At 50.1% G+C, this 17,033-nt stretch overlaps 4 protein-coding genes across 4 annotated transcripts in view; 3 read left to right on the top strand and 1 right to left on the bottom strand.

The window, feature by feature from the left end:
• Positions 1–754: 754 nt before the first annotated feature.
• LOC136790750 (uncharacterized) lies at positions 755–2,723 on the top strand. Its single transcript, XM_066996355.1, has 2 exons — positions 755–1,897; positions 2,297–2,723. The coding sequence occupies exons 1-2, from the start codon at positions 1,049–1,051 to the stop codon at positions 2,585–2,587; spliced, it is 1,140 nt and encodes a 379-aa protein (XP_066852456.1). The 5' UTR covers positions 755–1,048; the 3' UTR covers positions 2,588–2,723.
• Positions 2,724–3,919: 1,196 nt separating this feature from the next.
• On the top strand, positions 3,920–5,083 carry LOC106046083 (ribonuclease CL2). Its single transcript, XM_013196915.3, has 2 exons — positions 3,920–4,088; positions 4,533–5,083. Exons 1-2 carry the CDS (start codon positions 4,026–4,028, stop codon positions 4,974–4,976), a joined length of 507 nt encoding a protein of 168 aa, XP_013052369.1. The 5' UTR covers positions 3,920–4,025; the 3' UTR covers positions 4,977–5,083.
• Positions 5,084–8,943: 3,860 nt separating this feature from the next.
• PRAG1 (PEAK1 related, kinase-activating pseudokinase 1) overlaps positions 8,944–17,033 on the bottom strand; it is a 31,592-nt gene continuing 23,502 nt past the window's right edge. Inside the window, exon 7 of the transcript XR_010831265.1 lies at positions 8,944–10,689. The gene's annotated coding sequence lies outside the window, so the exon portion shown is untranslated. The remainder of the gene's footprint in view (positions 10,690–17,033) is intronic.
• Positions 13,897–15,906, top strand: MBOAT4 (membrane bound O-acyltransferase domain containing 4). Its single transcript, XM_013196938.3, is given in 3 exon segments — positions 13,897–14,015; positions 14,556–14,771; positions 14,979–15,906. Coding segments are annotated over 3 exon segments (1,263 nt in total).

Here is a 17,033-nt window from a genome sequence, read left to right as displayed (position 1 = left end):
GAGCAAACAGCACGTGTCTTTCCCAGCCTGTTGCCTGCAACACTGCGGGGACCTCATCTCCTTCCATGATACATAGGAAGGTCTTTTGACAAAGAAATAGCAAGCTATGGCCTGTGAGGCCAAAGCATCTGCCGCAAAGGGACACTGGAGGTCCCTCTGCACCAAAGCATGAGCTAACGAGTCCTCCCAAAGGAAGAAAGTTGCTACAAGAAGAGGCACAGGAATCACAGAATCATAGAATCATTAAGTTTGGAAAAGACCTCTAATACCATCAGTTCCTACTCCCAAGTCTACCACTAAACCATGCTTCACAGTCCTTCTTTGGACATGCTCCAGCACCTCAATAGCTTTCTTGCAGTGAGGGGCCCAAAGCTGAACACAGAGTGAGGTGCAAGCAAGAGCCAGAGCTGAGTACAGGGGGACAATCACTTCCCTGGGCCTGCTGGCCACACTATTTCTGATACAAGCCAAGAAGCTGTTGGTCTTCCTGGCCATCCGCCCATAGTAGCCAGCGCACTGCTGTCTGATATTCAGCTGGCTACTGATCAACATCCCCAGGTCCTTTTCCGACAGGCAGCTTTCCAGCACTCTTCCCACAGCATTACGTGGGGGTGCTGTGCTCCCAGCGCAGGACCCGGCACTTGGCCTTGTTGAACCTCATACACTTGGCCTCGGCCCATCCATCCAGCCTATCCAGATCCCTTTGCAGAGCCTTCCTACGTAGCCTCAAGCAGATCGACATTCCCACAAAATAAAATCCTCTCACCGAGCATGTATAGTTTCCCAAGGGGAAGAAAGGTTTACCGGTGCTTTAGAATGGTATGACCCTATCTGACATCACCACAACGAAAGCTACATACTGAATAGTGAAGAAAGGTGTGAAGAAGAAAGCAATCACCAGTCTACCACCAAATTTAACCACTGTGCAACACATTAAAGTCACAAGACTTATATCAGGAAACAATGTGCCCCAGCAAGTTACATATTTTGAGTTTATGTCATAAATGGAGAAAGATAAGGAATGAAAACTTCTTCCATTTAATAAAGAATGATATTTGTGTCATTTCTATGCAATATTGACAAGTATGGGAGTCACCAGCTGGGCCTGCAATCTGCTCCTGCCTGTGCCACCAAAGCCCTGAGCACCCCACTGGTGCTGCGGGCAATGCCACGGCTGCCCCACAGCCTGTGGGAACAGCACGGAAGGATGAGCATGGGTCTGGGGGGCTCAGCAACGCCCCTGCACTGGCACAGCTCCTCCTCACTGAGCATTTTGGAGCACAGCCCCTGCCCCCAGGGCTCTGGCCCAGGCCTCAGTGGCGAGGCAGACCCAGACCCGCAGTGGGGAGGTGACCATAGGAGCAGCCGGCTGAGAAATTCGGTTCCCCGGGCCCTGCCTCCCTGCCAAGACCTTCCCCTCTTGCTGGGTGCCCCACGAAGGCCTTGTGACATCACAGGGCCATCGGTGACAGCACCGTGCGGCTGCTGGCACCATCACCCACTCAGCGTGCAGACAGCGGTGCTGCTGGTGACGGCCAGAGATCGAGCCCAGAGAAGGAGCAGCAAAATGCTCAGCCCGGGGCTCTCCCTTGTCTATCTGCTCTGTGTGGCCTCTCTGCTCCCCAGCAGCCTTGGCTGTTCCAGCCGGCCCTCCTGGGCCACGCTTATGTGGGACGTGGCTCCTGAGGACCTGGAGCACCAGGGCATTGGTACAGAGAGCCAGTGCTCCTACCTGCCCTACCTGCTGGGCCAGCTGTGGTCCTCCCTAGCCATGCTGGATGCAGCTTTTGCATCCATGGAGGTGCTCTACAGGAGCGACTCAGCCCTGTGCCTGCTTGGTGGAGTTTTCCTTGTGGGGATTTGCTTCTGGAGAAAAGCCAGGAGATGCCAGAGAGAGGTGAGTGACGGAGGTCAGGCAGGCCAAACAGTGTCAGGTTGCTGGGACTGCCAAGGCCTTAAACTTTGGGTCAGTAACGGGTAGGACAAGGAGTAACAGCCCATGTGGTCATGAAGGACTCAGGAGGACCCTAAGGTGCCCTGGGTCTTCCCTGGACCTCTTCCCACCCCTGGGAGGCAGAGGTGGGTCTCATCTTCAGAAGAAGAAACAGGGACAGGCTGATGCCTGAGGGACAAAAATATGGGGCCTGCCTGAGGCTTTCTTTGCACATCGTGCTGCCTGGTGCAGCCCAGCAGGACCCAAAGTTCTCAAGAAGAGGCCAAGCCCAGGTGCAGATGCCTCTAGCCCCCCCAAGGCCCATGTCCCTTTCATCATGCCCCCTTGGCCTCTTGTTTCCAGGAGGTGAGCAAGACGCCCTCAGCTTCCTCAGGGACGTGCTGCCACTGTGGGTACTCCTATGACAGCTATGAGATGCTATGCCGGATGGAAGGAAACATCGTCCTGATGCAGAAGCACCTAAGAGAGCTGCTCCTCCACCACCCAAGAGCTGGGAGGACCCAGAGAGCCAAAAAGAAGACAAAGCTGGAAGACATGGAAGAGGAGGAGAGCATTTTCTCCATCTCCCTGGAGAGCCACGGCTCCCAAGGAGGCTCTGGGAGGGAATCGGGGGGATTGCTCCCCAGTGAATAAAGTATGTTAAACAAAACAATGGAGGTTGCGTGTATTGTCTTCATCCATCCCTGGTACGCATGTCCCCTGGGAAAGTGGGAGAGGAGAAGGAAAGAGAAAAAGAAAAAAGAGACGTAATCTGAAGGGGGGAGCCATCGCTCACCACCTCCCAGAAGCAGACCAATGGCCAGACGGTGTATGAGCAATGGCTACTCTGGTTTTCAAAAGCTACAAGTTTTATTTCTTAGCATTATTTTGTGCTGTGATTCAAGCACCGCTCCATGTCTGGGAGAGGCCACCAAAGCTGCAGCATCACTCAGGGCCTGCCTGGCTGGTTAAGCAGGGGGCATCGTTGCTGAGGGGCCTGCCACAGCTGTGGCAGGTTTTTCCCATGCTGCATCTTAACCCAGTGCCAGTCGTGGGTGGCAGTATGCTGCAATACTGTCCTGGTGACACTGGCGGTGCCCGCCATGGCTGTGGCTGTGGCAGTGGCACCAGCAGTGGTTCGGGGGGCTGCAGGCCCTGTGTGGCAGCACAGTTCCCAGCGCTGCTGCTGTCGGTCTGCCTGCCGGGCTGGGGGCAGGATGCGTGACGGTGCTGTTGGCTTCTGTTTGCTTTACCTGCTGTTCAGCACAGGAGCCTTAGAATAGGCTTGTTTATACCCCACAGGGTAACATACTCCTTTCTGTCATCCTCCAAGTGTCTTTCTGTGAGCCCCAGGGGCCTCTGAGTGCCCTTCAGCTTGACCCAGGGACGTCTGATTGCCATTTGGCTCAGCTGAGATGCCTCCAAGCACCCCTCTGTTCTACAGGGGGCCTGCAAGTCTCTTTTCATGTTCAGCAATAGTATCCAAGTGCCTTTCAGTTCAAAGCAGGTGAATCTAATTGCCTTCCTGCGTGCCCAGGGACCTCTGATTTCCTTTCAGGTCAACCCAGGGATCTTCCCATGTGTTTATGTGGCAAGGTTTTGGCCAGTGGCAGGTCCCTTTTCAAGCTGACTACTGCTGGCTCTTATCTAACGTGGCAGCTTCTGGTCTCCTCTCACAGAGGCCAGCCATGCAGCCCCACTTGCTACCAAAATTTTGCCACTTAAACCCAATGTCTTGTCATGGTTCCCCACAGGAACCACGTCTTCCTGTTCAATCCTGTTCTTCATAGTACTTTTTCACGTGCATCTTGCCCCCTCCACCACGAGGACCTGCCCCTTATGGTACATGTGGCCTCAGGCGAAAATACGTTGCCTGTGGTGAAGTGGGCAGGAGGCACCTGAGGGGATGTATGCAGACAGTCATGTGGTCCATTAATGATTCCCTAATGACCTTGAGGGGTGGAGGGATGTGAGGGGAGTGGGGCCTCCTAGGTGCCAGGTTCCCCCCCGCACATTGGACCTTGCTCTTTGCCCTGTCCCTCCTCCTGGCCCCTTGCCTTTTGGGCCTAGCTTGGGCAAGTATAAAAGAGGCATGGGGGAGTGGGAGGGACCAGGAGACCCTGACGCCCGAAGGAAAACTGAGACACTCACACAGGTGAGGGTGAGGGATACATATGGGACCAAAGTTTCTGCGGGAGGGAACCACAAGGAACCCAAGCATCTAGTGGGAGAGCAGGAGTATGGTGGGGATCCAGGTGTTCGAGCACGGGGGGAAATGATAGGGGATCCATATGTCCAGGGGGGTGTTGCATAGGAGACCCAGACACTTGCGGGGTGCAGGACTGTAGGGGACGTAGTGCTGGTGGGGTGTTCCGTAAGAGACCCAGGAATCTGGATGGGATCAACAGATGACCCATGTGTCCAGTGGACTTCTGTAGTGGACCCAGGAGTCACAGGGGGGCTTCCTCATGCATTTGGAGGGGATCTATAAGGGACCAGGGTGTCTGGGAGTGGAATCTGCAAGGGACTCGGGTGTCCAGGGTGGGTTTTTCATTCAGGGCTCCTGCAGTCCCGATGGCCCTGACCCTACTTACCACAGGTACTCATGGCGAGCTGGACTCTATGCGTGGTTCTGGTGCTGGCAACAGTGGCAGGGGCGGTGGGTGAGACCCGCTATGAGAAGTTCCTGCGGCAGCATGTGGACCATCCCCGGACACTCGGGCTCATGGGGCACCGCTACTGCCAGGTCATGCTGGCACGACGGCAAGTGACGGCCTCAGGGCGGCCTTGCAAGCCCTCCAACACCTTCGTGCATGCACCGGCTGAGGACCTGGTAGCCACCTGCAGGAACCCTGCTGATGCTATGGGGATCCATAGCACCTCATCACCCATGGGCATCACAGCCTGCCGCCTGCGGGGTGGGGACACCCGGCCCCCTTGCAACTACCGGGCCCGGCAGCTCCAGCACCATGTGCGTGTTGCCTGCCTTGATGGGTGGCCTGTGCACCTCGCTGGCACCCATGCGTCCCCTGATGAGGCTTAATGTGGGGGCAAATGTGTGGAGAGGTGGATCCCCCCTTGCTTCTGCCAGGGGCTGTTCTAGGACATACAATAAAGGAGGTGTCACAGGCCTGGGCTCCAGCATCAGCTTGTGGGGGGACCCTGGGACCCTACTCCCCTGTGGATACCCTTTGGGTACCTCTGATCCCATCCGGAGTGGTCATGGACACCCTAGGTGCCCCCATAAACCCTTGTATTCTCCCAGCCTCCTGGATGCACCCTCTAGGTGTCTCTGACCTCTACTGTGCCCCACAGACTGCCCACCATATTCTCTGCCCCCTACCAGGTGCTTCACAACTTCCCATGAAAGGGGCTGGAAGGGAACAGCAGGCAGCCCTAGACCTTTATTCCCCACCACTCACTACTGTGCATGGTCCCCAGCGCTGCATACCTTTTGTCTCAAGAACTCTGTGGTCAGTTTGAGGGGAACCAGAACAGAGTATAGTCTCCAATGGGATCAGCCTCTGTTCTAAATATCCTGAAACCTTAGAAGGTACAAAAGGATCTGGTTCTATTGGGTCTCGGTCTCAACACTGAGAGAAAAGAGTTCCTGATTATATTCTGCCTTGAAAATAAACCACCTCTTCTGCCATCTCTGGCATAAGGAAGGGCACGGGGCTGGCTCCTATCCTGCACTTCGTGCAAGTGATGTGGCTGAGCTCAAGAGCTGCAAGACTCGATCTGTGGAAATTTCACTTAATTTAATGATTTATTTCCATAAGCTTTTAATTACTGGTTTGGGTATTGAGAAACAAAGAAGATACCAAACAATTACACTAGCACTTACGGCAATGTCTTCCCAATGCTCAACTTCAGGCCAACACCACTCCTCCCTTCTTGCTGCTCTCTACTTCCTTGTTTTTTGCTGTGTGTTACACTCCCTCCCTTCTTTCTGAGGGATGGCGGGCAATTCAGAAGGCTGGAATTAGGGCATAAGGGTTTATTTTTTTGATTCTCTTTGCTTATTCCTGCTTCTCTGCTCTAACACAGCTTTCTCTGTGTCCTGCAGTCTCTTTGGGGCAATTTCTGTTCTGGTGTAGGTTGTACATGGCCCGTAATCCCTTTGTGTTCATACCTGTTCTGACATTGCTTCCTCCAAGGGCAGCAGATCCTTTGAGTAAATATGTGTTCTGACACGGGTCACCCATGGGCTGCAGTCCCTTTGGAGTTGTATCTCTTTTGGTAGAGCTTCCTCCATGGGCCTAGTCCTGGTTTCAAGCCCTAGTTTCAGCTGGAGCCTGTGCCATGAATATCAGAAGAGGACTTGGTGAGTCGGGCACCTAGAGCTGGGGGCAGACAGGCCTCCTGCTCCTGCTACCCATGGCCACCTTGGTTCCTTTTTCCCTGGCTTGGTGGAGAAGTTGGATGAAGTTATCCTGGAAAACAGGCACCTCCAGCATCTCTTCTGTCCACAGGCTTGCTTGGCTAGGGTGGAGCTGGCTATCCTTCCCTCCTGATTCCTCTTGTCCCAGTGCCATCTCCATGGGCTTCAGGGCAGGCTGCAACAGTTTGCCTCCATAGCTGGAGTAGAGAAGGGAGAGTGACAGAGGGTCACTCTACCTTTACAAGCTCTGACTTAAAGCAAAATTGCTGGTGCCTGGCCTCTGGAGCACAGGGTGAGTCCACCATCATGGCAAGCCCCTGCTTTATGGGGTTACCAACTAACTGATTAATGGGGCTGATTAAAGATAGCTGCAACCACCCATCCAAAGACATCAGCATTGGGAAGGGCAGCACGAAAGAGGGGGACACAAGTACCAGAGCCACCCAGGACCCTCCCTGCAAGGAGTCTCCAAATAAATCCACTGGCTCTAACAGTTTTACTCAAGAAAGTGTGGTGGGAGACTACTAATGCTGCTCTGGGACTGGGAGTAGGGAACCTGAGTAGATAAAACAACAGGTGGTGGAGTCTTAAATGAGCTTTGAGAGAGATCAGCACTTGAACCTCAGAACCATCTGGGAGAAGAGAGAGAGGCTGGGACATACATTGTGTCCCTTCCAGGTCTCACTGGATTTGCTGGGAGAGGCACTGGAAGTGGGCTGCCTGTGTGGCCAGTGCTCTTACTTAATGGGGCACTCCTCTGCGGTCCTGAGACCGTGGGCTTTTATTTTTTTTTCTTTCTTTTTTTCTTTTTTGTAAACCCAATTCCTCTTTGGAAGAATGCAAATATGTTGTTCAGAGTATGACCTACTTCTCTCAGTGTTTACTGCCAGCATTCCTTTTTGTATCTCTTCGCCGGTCAGCGATAGCTTCCCTTGAATTTCCAGTAGTAAAGTGCTTAAACTGATGCAACAGACAACTTGTAGTGGCAACTTGGAGCTACAAACTTTCCTCTTCGAGGAATACCAGCTCCCATGCCTGGAGAAATAACTGGACAGATCACATCAACTCTCCTGTTGGGAGCAGTCCATTAGCAAGCTGGATGGTGGGACATGGTGATGAAAGAAAATTTATTGTTCAGGTCAAAGCGACCCAATACCTAGCATGTGAAAAATTATGTGTCTAATGACCATGGCCAGAGACCCGCTTGCCCTGCAGCTACAGAGAAGCCACAGTCACTGTTACGAACTTGAAACGGAGAAGCACTTGTCTGTCTGGAAGAGCTATTTCTAAAGATTAAGCAGAGTCAGTGAATCCTGTAATATGGAAGACAGACAGAAGGAAAATCAGGGATGGATAAGGAAATGTTTAACAAGGCCTGCTTTTTCTCCTGTTTGTCTTCCACACTACAGGACTGTGCAGGTTTATCCATCAGTTATTGCTTCAAGGGGAAACAAATCATGAGCTCCCTTGATGTCTCACTGAGAAAAAAAAAATCAAAAACATACCTCAAGGAAATTCACTATTGCCTTTCCTTACTGATATTCTAGGAGAGCTGATGCTACAGGTCTTTGGAAGGTTTAAAGACAGAGTTGGTTGTTTTTCCCTTTGCCAATAAGAGGCCTGACTTAATAAAAAGGAACTGAGGAGAAGAGACTTTGTGTGAGCCCTATGAAGCACCAGATGCTCTGTAACCCCAGATTTGCAGCTACAAATAGCCCAGTCTCATGTAATTTCAGCTCAGTTTTCTCTGTGTACTGTGCTGGCTTTATGTATTGATTTTGCATTCACGGCCAGAATGGGCCTCCGAGCCACCTCTACTAGATGCTATTTTGTTTGTCAAAAGTGTATTGAGGAACATGTTCAGCCTAACACATCCACTGAATACCCCAGCAAAGCACAGAGACACTGTACTAGCATTCTGGGAAGTACACGCTACAGAACTGCAAAACATTTGCAAAAGTGGGAAGTAAGCAGACTGTAGCCGCTGAGCCAACAGGCTTTATAAAGGTACAGGGCTGTCTGTGCTTCAGAAGTCACTCAGGGATTTAAAGCTGCTGAAATGTTTGCAGTCACAGCTGTACATTAAAACAGTGTATAAGAGCATTGAGGCAGCCTTTTAAATGCTTCCCGCTGGCTACTCTCAAATTTAATTCGCACAAAAACACATTTTTACTATCCCCACCGGGAGAAAGAAATGAAAAGCCTTGCAAAGCCAGTATTAGCAGCACCACTATGCATAGACTTTGAACTAGCATCTGGTCGAGGTCCAAAAGTCGTGACAACATGAACGTGACTGACAGCTACACGGAAGGAGGACCTGCTATTTGCTTTGCACTGGAGGACACCAAACTTCAGCCACAGGCCAGCGACAGCATTTACTCAGGGTTCATCAGGCAGGTCTTTCTCAATCATTTCAGATAAATCCACCTGTCCCAACTGGACTTTCACTTCACGAAGGGTAGAAAAATTACTGTGACTGCACGAGCCTTTCTCAGAGCGTATGCACAGCAGTTCGAAAGTGCAGACACCGAAAATGGGCCAAAAAAATGCCGCTTGAGGGCAGCACTGCTCCACCAAACACTCAGTACTGCTCAGAACTTGAACTGCTTCTTCAGGAAACGTCCCCAGGCACGTCCTCTGGCACTTAGACAAAACAGCACGTGTACCTTTTAGTCCATCAGAAGCTGAATAAACCGTGTGAGGGTTTAAATCTTGACTGAAAAGGGGTTCCACATGGGTAGGTACTGCCAGTGCACCCCTCAGACCTCAGAATAAATGCCTGCACGTGTTCAAGAAGAGTTACAGAAGTACTGCTGAACAGAGCACACAACAAGGTGAGAGGAGGCTCAGAGAGGAAACTACAAGACGTGTGTTGCGGAATTAAAGTGCATGAAAATATTGCAGGACTTACCGTCGAACACAGAAGACCTGAACTCTGGGAGAAAACAGATTTGAGGCAACATTTTGCCTAACGCATCACAGATGAACCTGCACATTCTTCCAGTTTACTGGCAAAGACTAAATGACTGCATAATTACGTGACGACCTTCTTTCTTCCCTCTCTCTAGCAAAATCTTGTTGATCTAAAAGTAATATGAAAGATATTTTAGCAGCTTACTGATTTATAGATACTGCATATTTTTAGTATTATTTTTCACTGGTTTCTTTGAAATACCTTGCAGACATCTGGAACCACAGCAAGGTTAGTTATACACTACCCTGCTCAACATCAGCAGCAAGAATGACTTATTTATAGAAGGCACCACTGTGCTTATCACATTCCCAGAAAACAAAAGCACTGAAGCCATCCCTATACTGAACAGGAGCAGAGAGAAAGATCTTACACTAGCTGTCAGACTTATTTAGAACCTGACACAATGACTCTGAAGCTGTGGGTTGTGGTTAGTTTGCAACTAAACTAAATATACTTACAGTCTTGCTAAAGTTTCTGTGTGCATGTAGCAAGCAGATCGCATGCCTGTACTGTTCCATGAGCTACTCTGTCTGAAAAAAAAAGCAGTATCAAGGGGGTTTGGTTTGGTTGTTGTTGTAGTTTTGTTTTGGTAACACCTCCTGCAGATGTCAATGAAAATGAGTACAGAGCATCCATTAGTATATATTGACGCATGCATAAGCAAAATTTTGCTTGGAACCACTCATTCTAACAAGAAAAAAAAAAAAAGAGAGAGAGAGATAGGCCTCTCCAGCAGTCCACATAGCATTGCTTGTGTACCCAGTGGTGTCAGGTGGAAACAGCAGCACTCACACAAAATGTGCAGCAAGGAACTGGACTAACAGAACCTGAATTCTGCAGTGTACCTCATCGAGGTCGCTTTTGTTGCAGAGTATAATAGTCATTTGCTTTCCAGACCTTAGTTCCTCAAGTCTACATTTTGTTGTGAAACAGGGGACAGAGTATCTGTTTAACTTGGAAAGCTTTCACACCAAGAAATGGTCAAAAGGCTATGCCACAGTGCAAATCTAACGAAACTGCTAAGCATGCAAGCATACTGCATAGTATAAATATGATGCATACTGTAAACCTGACAGACAATACCCTGCTGCAAAGACTGAACACCCCAGTGGGGATCTCAGTAGTGCTGCTCTATGAAACGTCCTTCCACTTGCCCGGTTCCTCTTCCACAACCAAGGCTGGGAACCAGGTTTTTCAGAGATGGTCTTCCTTCCATTGCAGTCCTGAACCACTGTTTCACGAAGACCCTCAAGGTCCCTCTCCTTGCAGGAAATATCCCTAGAGTCATCGCCTCCACCTTGTGTCTCCCTTTCACGAGCAGCTGTTGTTGTTTTTTTGTTGTTGTTGTTATTGTTGTTTTCTCTTCTGCATTCAAGCACACCAAACAACACAGTAGACCTGAAGGAAAAAGTTTTCAAGGCAAAAAATTAATCACTATTTCAGAAAGTCCATTTATACAGTACAGTCCGGAAACAACATATTCACAGTGTGTCTCAGCCTACTTTGATGCAGAAGACAACCATCACCAAACCCTTCCTTAGCAGCTGGGACTCTGGATAAACCCATTTCATTAACACCCACTTCATTAACAGTCACATCGAGCTGAGTATGAGGGCCAGGCTATTTGTTCAGTGGTGTAGGCATTCAAAAAGATGGGTTTTACCCAGGCTCAGACTAGACTATTGAATCTTGTCTAATTTCCCTAACTTCAGACTGAAGTCCCTATTGACCAGATGTCCCTGTACACCTAGAGTCAGGCAACAGGAGTCACCAGCCAGAAGAACCTAGCTCAAAGCTACATCACCATGGGGCAGAGAGATTTCTCAGACCTCTCTGACTGGGGTCATGGCTACAATAAGAGACTTTGTCACTATCCTTAACCTTCTGGGGTTCAGCCTTTTTTCCAGGAAGACAAAAATGTCTTTACCACAAGCAACCACGGGCCATTTACAGGCAGCAGACAGCAAATCTGTAAAGGCAACAAGTAGCAAAAAGCCAGTAAGGGACCAGTCCCTGCCAACAAAGGAAGAGGTTTTGCATTTTTGTGTTTTAATAAACCCTTGCATTTATTTTTTAATTCCCTTCTTATTTAGGCACTTTCATGTTCTGCTTATCACAGCCAAATGTGAAGTCCCAAGGTTTTTAGTTGATTCTGCCTTTTAACACCAAAGGGAGACAGAAACTATCATCTTGTTTTGTGGTGGGAAAGTCCAGGTTGCCCAAGGTCATAGAGAAAGACTGAGACAGGAGCTCAGTCCAAGCTTCCTAAACCTTATTTTTTTTTAATAGCCTTCCTTCCTATTTATGTGCTTTTCTCTAGGATAAAGACTAAACCCACTGGTCTGACTTTTTTCTTTAAAAATATATATATATATATTTTGCTTTTGATTCTTATCTTTCACTTTGCTGCATGTCCTGCAAATTAATATGTGTATCACATATATATCTTACATATGTATAAGATCAGTATATGCTGCATTACAACAGGCCACCAAAACTGTTCCTGAAGCAGCACTATATTCCACTAAGAAAGCAGCTTAAAACTTTAAAACAGCTTTAAAACTTTAAAGCAGCTTAAAACTTAAAAACTTTCAGAATAGTAGCCCAAGACTAGTGTCTGAGTCATATCTGCTCAGATTTCATGACCACAGTTTGCTCTGACACTGCTCATCCCACTTCTTCCTCACTTGCTGTCAAAGAATTAATTCCTCAGACAGGAACAGGGTTGTTGCTTGTGTAGTACATACAAATGAAGCAAATAAAGCTCTCTCACAGGTTTCTCTCTGGCTCATACACTCACTTTAAGATCACACTTCCACAGCCCAGCAGCTAACATTATAAAATAAGCAGCATGAGCTGTGCATCACATTTCCAATGCTACTGTGGAAATTCATTTCTGCTGCTTGAAAAGCAATGACATTTTTTCAGAACCATAGCAGTGAACTGCTTAAATAGGCACTGCAAAGGCCTTGAAAAATATTTACTCAGCAAAGTTAGTGCTGGGCTCCATGGATTTGGCAGGATGAGTCCTGTGAAACCAGGCTTCTGCTGCATGCCATGCATGCCAGAAGTTACATGGAAAAAGCTTCTCTCCAGTGCTATCACATATGAACTGCAAATGTTTAATGTCTTCCTCTTAAAATATACCTTACAAACACAGCAAAATGAAGAGCCAGTTCTCCTGCAGTATTCACTCTGAATCATTTTTTTCCATGGGGTTTTGTTCCCTGCCTTCTTATAACCATTCCAAACAATACGGTAGGCTTGCCAACATCATGGTGACTTGAAATGCTCAGTGAAGAGTAGAAACATTCGTAAAAGTTTTAAAATTAAAATTTCTTTCTTTCTTTTTTCTTTTTTTTTTTTGGATGAGAACAGATTTTTCTGTAATATTAAGCACAAATTTTGCTCTTTTTCACTGAAAAACAGGCAAATCTAAATATTTTTAATCATTCGTCCAAGGAAGGGAAAAACCTTACTCCTGCCCCTCTAATAAGTAAATTTTTTTTCATACAGAGGAAAATTCCATGGCATTTCTCTTCACAATCACGCTGTTCATGTGCCTAAAATAAAGCAGATATCAATGGGATAAAACAAAAACCAAAAACAAATAAACAAAAACAAGCGTGAGCTTTCCATTTGAATTCACCTAGCTTTTCTTACCTGTATCTCACAGAGAAAAATGAAAAAACGAAGTCCTGTAGACTGACTGACTTTGTTTTTGTGGGCTTTTTTTTTTTTTTTTGGTCTGTTTAGCTATGAAATACCACTAGTAGCATTTTGAGAGCAATAGCAACTGCCTTCAGCTCACCCTAGAGCTCAGTCTTCAAATCACCTTTCAAGTCTGACAAAAAGAGGAAATTTTGCTTTCCCACATGACGCATTTCTGAACCAATGTGCAGTTTAACAGCGACAGCTGATTTCTGCGATCTCAAGTATGTCTGTGATTCCATTTTTTATCTTCTCAAAGAAAAAATGTTCAGGAAGAATAAAACTATTTCTTTATGTCTGGTAAGTGAAAAGGCCCTGTGGCTCAGGCTGAGTGCTGGGGTTGATGGGCTCACCCTCCCCTGGCTTTTTGCAGAGGTGACAGAGTCCATCTTCTCTCTGTCACCAGGAATTTAAACAGCAGGAGATCCCCACCACCACCCCACGACAAGCAAGGCCAGAGATGGGAAAGAGCCACAGCTTTCCATGAAGGACTGAGCTGAGATGAGGCCAAGCCTCTTCTGTACCTGGGGATTTTTCTCTGAAGTGCATCCCAGCATGACACATTTGGCAGCTCAAAGAGGCTCTCATCTCGGCGCTCACTCTCACTGCCTGCAAAGCACGTGGTAATGGCACGGGTATCTGGCAGAGCAAATAACCAACCCCTAACTTTTTCCACCTGCTCACAGACCTTGGGAGAGAGGTGCTTCAAGGAGCCAGCACTGACGAATGCAAAAAACACGCACCTCTTCCTGCAGATATCTCTGTTTCCTTGGCTCTGCTCTGTTTTTTTGCTGTTTGTGACGTGCTCCTGCCAGATATAAAGCAGAGACAGAGGAGCCCTTGGCTCAGTCCATTTTCCAGGTGTCAGAGGCAGCCAAAGAAGCACGGTGCTCAATGCGCTGGGCGGACCTGCTCATCCTTCTCCCTGCAGCCTGGTACCAGCTGGCAGCTTTCCCCTTCGCTGCTCTCTTCCACCAGCTCTGCGCTTCGGGGCAACTCTCTCTGACCGCTCGGTATGTGGTTGCCACCTCTGCTGCTGCGACAAGGGCAGGTTGTGTCCGTGGGTGCTTTCTGGGTCTCTCCTAGCCAGAAGTGCAGTGGGACGCAAGGTAGCGATTCCCTGCTGATGCGGGTATGCACGTGAGCTGTCCCGCTCCCCTCTTTGTGCAGGGGGGCCAGTTCAGGGTGGTTAAGGCTAAAACAGCCAGGCCAGACTCTCCTGTTGAAAGAGGTGGTTTTAGGGGTGTACTGGGATGAGTGCATGGGCAAAGGGAGCAGGGAGGGAACGGGGACTGTCTCTGATGTGACTAACACAGGGGCCAGGCAGGGGCTGTGATACGCAGCCTAGTCCCCCCGTCCCTGCCTTGCAGCTATGGTGGGGTGCTAGTGACCCCTCAGCCCCACAAGAGACCAAGCGTCTGCCACGAGAGGCAGACTGCAGGGCACTGTGGAGGCTGCTTGCCTCAGACTACACTCTACCACCACCACCAGGGCTAGAGCCTCAGTCGCCATTTTCCCCAAAAGCCAGTCAAAGGGCATCTGGTCTCTTCTAGGTACACATTCCTCCTCGCTGGAGGATGTCTCCTTGCAGTCACAGCCATGGGCAGCTATGCCGTGTTACTTCTTATCCCCGCTGCTGGCTCTGTGCTCGTCCTCCTCTCCGTCAGCCCAGCTCACGTCCACACCTGGGTCTTTGGCCTCCAGATGTGCTGGCAGACGCTCTGCCACCTGGGCCTGGGCAGCTCGGCGCTGGAGTCAGAGGATGCCAGGTAACCTTCCAGCCCTGCCTCCCTCCCTCTCCACCTTCCCAGCCATTTTGGACGGGTGGAGGTTGGTCTCTCCTTGGCCCCCAGCTGCATCCCTGCTGATGGATGGCACTGTGAGCATGGCAGCGGGGAGGTGGGAGGGACAGCATGTGTGCCCATGCGCTCCTTTCAAGGCACCCTCAGCGGCTCCCCGGTGCTTTCTCCTTTCAGGCCAGCTGTTGCCCTCTCCGCCATTATGCTGCTCACCCAGAAAGTGACATCTCTGGCCCTGGACATCCACGAAGGGACCGTTCTGCCCCAGACAGGCCAGGGGCTTTTGCAGCAAGCCTTGCCTCTCTGCAGCTACCTGCTCTTTTTCCCAGCCCTCCTCGGAGGCCCCCTGTACCCCTTCAGCAGGTTTCAGGTCCAAGCCGAGTCCTTGGGGGCTGTCCCCCTGCCAGTGGAGGCTGCTGGCCGGAGGTGCCTTGGGGCGCTGGCACTGCAGGCGCTGCGTGTGGGGCTGGAGGGCTGGCTGCCCCGTGCACAGGGCTGCTCCGTCCTGGCCAGCCTGTGCCATGCGTGGATGCGGGCCCTGCTCTTCAGGCTGGCCTACTACACACAGTGGGTACTGGATGAGGCCCTTCTCGAGATGGCAGGCTTTGGGCTGGTGGTGGGGCAGGGAGACCTTTCAGGCCGTGACCTGTGGGTGCTGGAGACCACACACCGCCTGGCTGTCTTTGCCCGAACCTGGAACAAGAGCACGTCCCGCTGGCTGCGGAGGCTGGTCTTCCAGCGCTGCCCAGCCCAGCCGCTCCTCGCCACTTTCGCCTTCTCCGCCTGGTGGCACGGCCTCCGGCCCGGGCACGTCTTTGGTTTCCTGTGCTGGGCCATCATGGTGGAGGCCGACTACCGCATCCATCCCTTCCTCAGCGCCTGGGCCGCCTCCCGTGTTGCAAAGCTCCTCTACCGTGGCACGACCTGGATCTTCACGCAGCTCATTGTCGCCTACATCCTGGATGCTGTGGAGTCTGAGAGCTTCTCCGCGCTCTGCCTGCTCTGGACTTCTTACAAAAGTATCCTTCCCCTCTCTTACGGTGTTGTGCTGCTGCTGCTTTCCAAGAAGCCAAAGCAGAACTGAGCCTGTCCTGTGCTACCTTGAGTGGATGGCTGGGGATGTCCCTGTACATATGAGCATACAGAGTGATAGTAACTATTGGTCAAGTGATCTCCAGAGACCCGAGGTTGTCCTGGGATATCCCCAGCTTTGAGGGATGTACTGAAGCAAGGTGTCGATGTCACCGACCTAGACAAAAGAGCTCCCAGCAGCACTGCTTGCCCCGCATTTGTCTTGAGGCTTCGAGTCTCAGCCTCATCTCATGTGGAAAGCATGCAACCTCCCCGCCAAACTCATCAGTGCTGCAGATATGTATTGGTCAGCACCTGTGTCCAGCTCCTTGGAACCTGTCTTCCATGGGGCTAGCAGGTACATGCAGGGAGCCGTATCTTGCCAGCTTTCTTGTGCTCAGGGACCACCGGGAGCCTGGACGCAGGAAAAGGGGCTGGCAGTCTGTCACAAGCCAAGAAAAACTTTCCCCAACCAGCAGTACAAGTGAGAGGCATGAGTTTGCAGTGCTTCTCCAGCAATCGCCCCTTGACACTCTTCCCATGGCACATGAACCCCAAGTTTTGTCCCCAGCTGGATGTCTTCTGCAGTCCCCCTGAGTATGTCTAGGCAAGTATGTCTAGGTAGACATAGACATAGACATAGTATGTCTATGGCAAGTATGTCTAGGTAGAGTTGGGGTCTACTGCCCGGGGCATGCTGAGGACAGCACGGGCAGAGGGGGGGGAAATAAGCCAGCAAAGCCCTCAGACTTGGCTGTGACATTCAGCTAGGGCTTCAGGGTTGCTTTCCCCACAACAGCTGCACAATGCTCTTCTTGAGTCCAAGCACTGACCTAAGACCCAAAAGCCTGGGACTCTTTAGGCATGAGATACCAGAGGGGTAGATACCAGGAAACCATGGAGCTAGGAGCTTTTGTTTACATGAAAGCATGAAGCCACCCACCCAATCTCAATATAATATAGCTGAAAACACTACAAGACTATAGTTGGTCCCTAATCTGTGGGGGATACTGCTGCAAGGTACCAGGACCACCAACACCTGAACCAGTCTCAATCCAGTTGCCCCCATTATTATTTTCCAGTTGCCAGTACAGCGGGCATTACGATTGGATTCGTCATGGTCAGGCCCTGTCTCCTTCAGTGTTAGTCCTGCAGAGCTGC

Source organism: Anser cygnoides, chromosome 4, assembly GCF_040182565.1.
Source record: "Anser cygnoides isolate HZ-2024a breed goose chromosome 4, Taihu_goose_T2T_genome, whole genome shotgun sequence".
Classification (NCBI taxonomy): Eukaryota; Metazoa; Chordata; class Aves; order Anseriformes; family Anatidae; genus Anser; species Anser cygnoides.
The sequence above is the reverse complement of the archived record's forward strand: the minus strand, read 5'-3'. Positions and strand labels throughout refer to the sequence as shown.

Coding starts and splice junctions, on each gene's coding strand:
- LOC136790750 (XM_066996355.1), top strand. CDS start 1,049: ATGATATTTGTGTCATTTCTATGCAATATTGACAAGTATGGGAGTCAC. Junction 1,898..2,296: donor CCAGGAGATGCCAGAGAGAG/GTGAGTGACGGA, acceptor TCTTGTTTCCAG/GAGGTGAGCAAGACGCCCTC.
- LOC106046083 (XM_013196915.3), top strand. CDS start 4,026: ATGGGGGAGTGGGAGGGACCAGGAGACCCTGACGCCCGAAGGAAAACT. Junction 4,089..4,532: donor AAACTGAGACACTCACACAG/GTGAGGGTGAGG, acceptor TACTTACCACAG/GTACTCATGGCGAGCTGGAC.